The sequence below is a fragment of the Pseudoliparis swirei genome, chromosome 16, assembly GCF_029220125.1.
Source record: "Pseudoliparis swirei isolate HS2019 ecotype Mariana Trench chromosome 16, NWPU_hadal_v1, whole genome shotgun sequence".
Classification (NCBI taxonomy): domain Eukaryota; kingdom Metazoa; phylum Chordata; class Actinopteri; order Perciformes; family Liparidae; genus Pseudoliparis; species Pseudoliparis swirei.
In genome coordinates this window covers 5,109,827-5,117,326 of record NC_079403.1, presented here as the reverse complement: position 1 = coordinate 5,117,326, position 7,500 = coordinate 5,109,827, and the positions used below count along the sequence as shown (strand labels likewise).

At 43.0% G+C, this 7,500-nt stretch overlaps 1 protein-coding gene across 1 annotated transcript in view; it reads right to left on the bottom strand.

Moving 5' to 3' along the window:
• tnk2a (tyrosine kinase, non-receptor, 2a) overlaps window positions 1–7,500 on the bottom strand; it is a 20,248-nt gene that overhangs the window by 3,387 nt on the left and 9,361 nt on the right. Inside the window, exons 10-18 of the mRNA XM_056434587.1 lie at window positions 6,900–6,994; window positions 6,105–6,299; window positions 4,742–4,833; window positions 3,956–4,000; window positions 3,521–3,795; window positions 2,543–2,746; window positions 1,770–2,443; window positions 772–907; window positions 148–243 (exon numbers count right to left, since the gene is read on the bottom strand). Coding sequence (XP_056290562.1) covers window positions 148–243; window positions 772–907; window positions 1,770–2,443; window positions 2,543–2,746; window positions 3,521–3,795; window positions 3,956–4,000; window positions 4,742–4,833; window positions 6,105–6,299; window positions 6,900–6,994 — 1,812 coding nt within the window. The remainder of the gene's footprint in view (window positions 1–147; window positions 244–771; window positions 908–1,769; window positions 2,444–2,542; window positions 2,747–3,520; window positions 3,796–3,955; window positions 4,001–4,741; window positions 4,834–6,104; window positions 6,300–6,899; window positions 6,995–7,500) is intronic.

Sequence of the window (7,500 nt, the reverse complement as noted above, 5' to 3'; positions counted from 1 at the left end):
TTAAAATTTTTATTTTTTGTATAGTAAAACGTAAAAGTGTTAAAGTCAGGAAACAGACTGCTGCTCATTTACACGTCTGTTAATACGTTATTTAGTTTCCCGGTACCCGGTAACATAAACACGTAGTCAAGGTAACGACAGGTTCACCTTCAGGTGGTTTATGGCGTGCGTGACGCTCCCGCCGTGGCTCTGCAGCGCGGCTTGGACCTCCTCCAGCGTGACGCCGTGCACGGCTCCCTGGACCTGTCGGTGAAAGTTAAAAGAAACACGACCGACTTACATAAAGTCGTATTTTAAACAATTTAAACAAATTAGAAAAAGGGATTTTTTTACATAAAAAATATAAATAATCGGAATCTTAAATTAGCAGTTAATCAAGTGAAACATTTTCAAATTACCCGAAAGCATTTTGAAGTTTACAGTCAATGAACAGTTATGAAACTATAATAAACTTAATTATATTGTTTCTTGTAATCCTGAATTAACATTTAAACCATAACCCAGACAGTGGAGATAAAGTCGGACTATAATGGAAATATTCTGCTGTGTCAGCATAACATTGATTATCAATACGAGGACTTTTAAATGTTTTTAGAATGATTTTTCTGCCTGTGGCATTAATATATTATATATTTTTTTCTATATTTATTATTATTATTTATTCTTATTAATATTATTATTCGGCATTATTATATAATATATAATATATAAATAATGAGGAAAAGAGAAAAATAAAAACACATTGTGCATTTACTTTTCCTCTCCGTTTACCTGTGTGGTGCTCTGCTCCTGTTGCATGCTGGGAGCTGCAGTTCGCCCATTGTTGTTGTTGAAGGAGGAGTTTGGTTTGGTTCCACCGGGATGCTGAATCATCGGTTTGACTGCCGCCATGTTGGCTGCTCCATACCTGGAATGACACGTGGAGACAGTTTTCATAGTTAGCTATGAATTAATAACAATGTTTATATTTTATTTATGTACCGACTCAAAGCGTATACGACAAAATATTTTACAATTCAGTTCAAAATCACATGTATCATATATTTATATTTAATTCATATGTACATATATTAATTGGCTAATAAAGTTAAATTAACATGATCAAAATCTCAATACAAAATACTAAATCGACCTTAAGGATCAATATAGTTGTCAGTGAATATTTTTTTAAATCAATTTAAAAGTGTGTTATTTAAGAGAAGAAAATCTGTATAAAATAGTAACGAAAAAAATTATGTTAATGCCAATAAGTGTATTTTAATGCCAATAAGTGTTTTATGAGTGAAGACTCAGACTATATTATCAATTTTAATTATTAATCTCGCATCTCACACAAAAATAAATCAGCGTATAAAAATACGTACGTGAATTCTGATTCTGTTTTTTTGTTTTGTTTTATTTGAATATGGATTTTTTTACCTTTATTTGAAGAAGCTGATGTGAAATATATAATTATATTGTGAGGACCGACGCTTCAGTGAGCAACACTTCTCAGTCACACGGCGTCTTCTCGCTCCATTGATTGGGGGGGTGGGGTGTTTATTTCCCAGGAGCTTTTATTTTGAAAAACTGTTGCGATGCCTCACGATCATTGAGTGTTTTCTTGTATTTTCAGGAACAATCAGACTGAGCTGGAGAAGCTCATTAAAATTATAATTAAATAGTTATGCCAATAGAAACCCCTAAATGCTACACTGGCCCTTTAAGAGCCAATTAGCCTTTATTAGCTCCCGTAGCTAACAGGGAGAACTTGGATATCAGCAACACACCTTTCCAGAAAAGCTGGTCGCTCCGGCAACGGGGCGGGAACAGAGCTGTCGACCAGTGAGGAGAGGCCACGCCCCTCGCTAAAGACCAGCGGTTCCAGTATGGAGCCGGACGAGTAGGAGGAGCCGCAAGCTGCGAGCCGCGCCGAATGGGGCGTGGCTTGAGCGAGGGAGGAGGACAAGTTGGAGGACAGAAGGACGCCCAGGTGTCCGGACGCCCGGCGCGGGGAGGCGGAGAGGGGAGGAGGGGGCAACGCCACCGGGTAGGCGGCCAGCAGCGGCGGCGGCGGCGGCGGCAGCACCAGCGGGAGGGGCGAGGAGGAGCGGGAGCCCGGCTGGGAGAAGGCGTGGTCCCTGGGCGGGATCTGAGGAGGCGTGTCTTCGCCGTCGCCCAGGCAGATGGAGATGGAGCGCGGCTGCGGGTGGGCGGTGCGGGCGGGGGGGTTGTTGCGCTTGGACGGACGCAGCGGCGGCACGGGGCTGCGGGGGGGCAGCACCGGGAGGCGGTCCTCGAAGCAGCAGAGGAAGGAGGCGTCGGCGGAGGAGGCGGAGGCGAGGGGGGAGGGGGGAGGCAGGTAGATCTGTCGGTGGGGGCCCAGCGGGGCCAGAGTCAACGGCAGCGGGGAGGAGGGGAGGGAGCGGCCCGTTGCCATGGGAACCTGCAGCTTCACCATCACCTGCGCCCAGACAGAAACATGTTAGCGGCTCGTCTGTTTGTTTACTTGTTTGTTTGTTTGTGTGCGTCGTCACACTGATGACAGCCACGTCTTCCTCACTTCTCGCTGCAGCTCCTGGAAGAAGTCGGCCGACTGCGACTCGCTTCTGCTCGCCGCGAAGAGGCCGCCGGGCGCCGCCGCCTCGTGGGAGAACTCCTTGTTGATGGACCGCACCTCCTGGTCCTCCGATTGGTCCTCGAGCTCCGAAGTGACCGCGTCGTAGCACGGCTGGGGGAGGGGCCAGTCGAGGATGGACGCCGTGTCCTGAGGATGGGAATGAGTATAACATGTTAAAAGATGTATCCCATGGTTATATATGTATTGTATATAAATATATATATTATTATATTATATTGTATTTACTTTGTCAGAACATATATATATGTATATACATACAGTATATATATTTATATATATAAATATATATATATATATATTATATATATATAAATATATATGTATATACATATATAAATATATATATATGTATATATATATATTTATATACATATATATATACATATATGTGTATACATATATATACACATACATATATATATTTATATATGTATATACATATATATTTTTATATATTTATATATATATATGTATATACATATATATATGTATACACGTATATACATATGTATATATATATATATAAATATATATTTCTGCAGGAATTAAAATTAAAGAAATGTAAAAAGTGTTTTCTCTGCAGCTCTCACTGGCCTCTGCTTTATGTGACGGTGTTTGCATGAGGAGTGTATGTATATGTATATATATATATGTATCTATATATATATATATTTATGATCTATAATACTCTCTTCTGGATGAACAATGATGAACATTATGTCCTGACAATAAAGTTGAATCTTTAATCCGTCCGCTTTGCATCTATTAATTACTCCCTAATATATATAATAAATAGCCAAGAGACAAAAGATAACGTGTTGATAAATGTGCCTTAACCAAATGAATCCATAACCTTTGAATCACAACTTTCTTAATAACCACAACACCGGCCGGCTGCACCTTCAGCGTGTCGTCGTCCGGCTGCCGCCGCGTCGTCGTCTCCGTGAGCGGCGACGGCGTGGCGGAGCTGAAGCTGTCGTCCGTGAAGTCGATGAGCGACACCTCGCTCTTGGCCGAGCGCACGCCGCACGAGCCCTCCCACGGCCGCAGCTTCAGCCCCAGGGACACGCCCAGCCGCTTCAGGCCCGAGGATGAGGAGGAGGCGGAGGAGGAGCCGGCGGCCAGGTCCACGTGCACGCCGTCGTAATCGTCGATCACGGAGTCGTAGAACGGCTCTGCGTGCGCGCAACGGAGACAGGAAGTGGGTTTTTTATATATAAGGGGCAGATTACAGACCACCATGTGTGTGTGTGTCTCTATGTGTGTGTGTGTGTGTGTGTGTGTGTGTGTGTGTGTGTGTGTGTGTGTGTGTGTGTGTGTGTGTGTGTCACCTACTCTTCAGCAGGACGGCGGGCTGCGGCGGGCGAGGAGGAGGTTGCTCTGAGGAAGAGAAGCGCGTTAAGGCCTCACGTATTTCACTCTGAAGCATCTTATTCTATATAAATACATCAATTTCTCCAGTTTTGTTTGTAAATGTAAACAGTTTGATTTCTCAATGTACTCTGAAATTAAAGTATAGAGCAAATAAACAATTGGAGATAATAAAAAAAAATCATGGAATCGTTTGGTTTAACGAAATGCAATTAAATTACGTACAAAGGTCTTTTTGTATAACTCTGAAATGTACTTTATTTTTTATTTTTTGGTAAGCTAAACTTGTTAGTTTGACCTCTGGCAGTTTGCAGCTGACCTTTGTACCTTCAGGTTATTCACTGGACTTCAACGGCTTATGTTTCAATAACAACTGTAAGAATGGGGATGTTTTTAAATGGTAGTGTGTTTTAAGATCATCGTTATTTGAGAGCCGTATTTTCCAGCTGATCAGAGAGGCTACTTTTTTTTCTCAACACTTCATCCTTCAGTTCATCAGAAGTGTTAGAATAAAAAAAATCACCAAAATGTGAAGATTTGTTTTTTTGTACAGGAAATGGATGAAAAACTTTTAATCTGAAATGCAACTCAAGCTGTCAGACATGTAGAGGAGGACAACAAGTACAATAGAGAAGCTTGAAATACTCCAAGTACAAGTACTTTAAGGGGTGTCACATGACTGTGTGTGTGTGTGTGTGTGTGTGTGTGTGTGTGTGTGTGTGTGTGTGTGTGTGTGTGTAGTGGAGTTACTCTTGGAGCGGTTGGGGAGTTTGGTCGGCCTGGCGATGCCCGGCTCCATCCCGAGGACGTCGGGGGGGTCCATGGGGTTCCCCAGATACAGACTGGGGCGTGGGGGAGAGAGGGAGAGAGGGAGAGAGAGAGAGGGGGAGAGAGAGAGAGAGAGAGAGAGAGAGAGAGAGAGAAAAAAGTAAATCACTTTTCATATAAATGCCACAGGATGGGACTTAATGTGTTCCTTTACATTGACGATGCGCTGCTGCCCCCTAGTGGAGAGTCACAGAACAGCCGTTGCCACAACAACACTTGGTTCAAGCTTAGTAGCGCTGATAGAATACAAGATGAGCTCTTATTTTATTACCTTCACATTGAAAATGCCGGAAGGTTATGTTTTGATCGCCGTGTATTTATTTATTTATTTATTTATTACCTTCGCATTGAAAACTCAAAAAGTATTGAACCGAATCGCATGAAATTTGGTGGGATGATTGTTTATTATCCGGGGACCAGTTGATTAGATTTTGGGATCGATCGGGTCAAAGGTCATGAACAGGTCAAAATCTTCGAAAACTCAAAAGTATTGAACCGAATCGCATGAAATTTGGTGGGATGATTGTTTATTATCCGGGGACCAGTTGACTAGATTTTGGGATCGATCGGGTCAAAGGTCAAAGGTCAAAGGTCATGAACAGGTCAACATGTTCTTGAATCGCATGAAATTTGGTGGGATGATTGGTTATTATCCGGGGACCATTTGATTAGATTTTGGGATCAATCGGGTCAAAGGTCAAGGTCATGGTCATGGAAAGGTCAAACTCTTTTTTTACCATAGCACGATACATTTTTGTCCAATTGGCATGCAACTAATGCCAAAATGTTCATAATTCAATGCCCAATCTTGTGATATGCGAAGGTATGCGCTCTACCGAGTGCCCATTCTAGTTTATCTATGCAACTTATTGCTGCCCATTTGCACTATTTTATTGTGTGCATTTGTAGAGTGTCATGCTGTGTAATGTGTATTTTATGTCCCTTTGCTTCACTTGGGAGGAGCTCCAACACAATGTTCTACAAGTCATTCTAATATACGACTTTATTTTGTTTAATACTCTCCCATTTATTGAAAACAAATCCGTGGTTCAACATGAATAAGAAATAAAAAAACATGTTACCAAAAGACTGCGTTCATCTTGAAGCTTATTTCATGATTACCAAAACAAAGATAAAGCCGAGTCATCGGTTATCATGAAGACACGTGGTCCAACGTGGACTGAGGTCTGAATTTTAATATTTTAATCATTTAAAAAACCCCTGCTACTCGCCCTCCTTTCCCCCCATTAGACTAAAACATAATGATTGATGGATTCTCCTGAACCTGTCGATGCGGTCCGCGTGGCCCCAGCTGCGGTGGGGGTCCGTGTCTCCGTGCCCGGTGTGGATGAAGGAGTGTTTGAGCGGTCGGCTGATGTCGTGGGCGGACAGGCCGGCCACCGCCGTCACCACGTGGCGAGGAAACTGCCCGACGCGCAGCGTGCCGCGGTTCTGCCCTCGCCACCAGTAGTGCTCGGCCCTGAGGGCGGCGGAGAAAATATTTTTTTTATATTTACTGCTTATTATCATGTAATTACACTCAGTACTCAGTCATTAGCCTCCTCACTTTGGGGGTGCTATACGGGTGTGTATGTGGATGGCTGTGTGTGTGTGTGTGTGGGGGACTGTTTATTTTGTTGTGTTTATTTATTTAAATGTCAAGGATTGCTCTGTTTTGTCGAAAATGCAAAATTAAAAGTTAATAAAATTAAAATAAAACACCTCCTGCTTCTCATTGGCCCCCGTCACATGACACATGTATCAATGGCAGCAGATCAAGCTGAAGTAATTGATAACTTGTTGGTTTTAATTTGGCAGCGACACACACACACACACACACACACACATACACACACACGCACACACACATACGGCACAGTATGTCTACATTGAGCTCGTCACAGGACCCTAATTACAATAATTTCCCACTATTCAAGCGATCCAGTGTCAACAAAAGGAGCATTTGTTGTCTTGAAGGGATTGACCTCCGTGACCTTTAATCTGCACCGACACACACACACACACACACACACACACACACAGACACGCCGCTCCGCGTGGTGTCGCCCACCCGACTGACCTTCCCTCGATGATGGTGATGACGTCGTTCACTTTAATCTGGAGCTTGTCTTCCTCCTCAAAGTCCTGCAGCGCCTTCATGTCCGTCGGCACCGTCTGCAGAACACACACACACACACACACACACACACACACACACACACACACACACACACACACACACACACACACACACACACACGCACACACACAGTCAGGTGATTTATGACGACCATGAGTCGGATCAGAGGAGTCAAAACACCTCAAGTCGACTTGTGTCATGGTGATTTATTCCTTTCCTTTTCTTTCCTCTCCTTTCCTTTCATTTTCATTCTCTTCTTTTCCTCCCCCTTCCTTTCCGTTCTTCTCCTTTCTTCTTCTTAACTTTCCTTTCCTCTCCTTCCCTCTTCTTTCCTTTCCCTTCTTTTCAACTCCTTTCCTTTTTTCCCTTCCTGTCTTTTCCTTTCCTTTCATTTCCTTTTCTTTCCCTTCCTTTCCCTTCCTTTCCTCTCCTTCCCTCTTCTTTCCTTTCAACTCCTTTCCTTTCCTTTTTTCCCTTCCTGTCTTTTCATGTCTTTTCATTTCCTTTTCATTTCCTTTTCTTTCCTCTCCTTCCCTCTTCT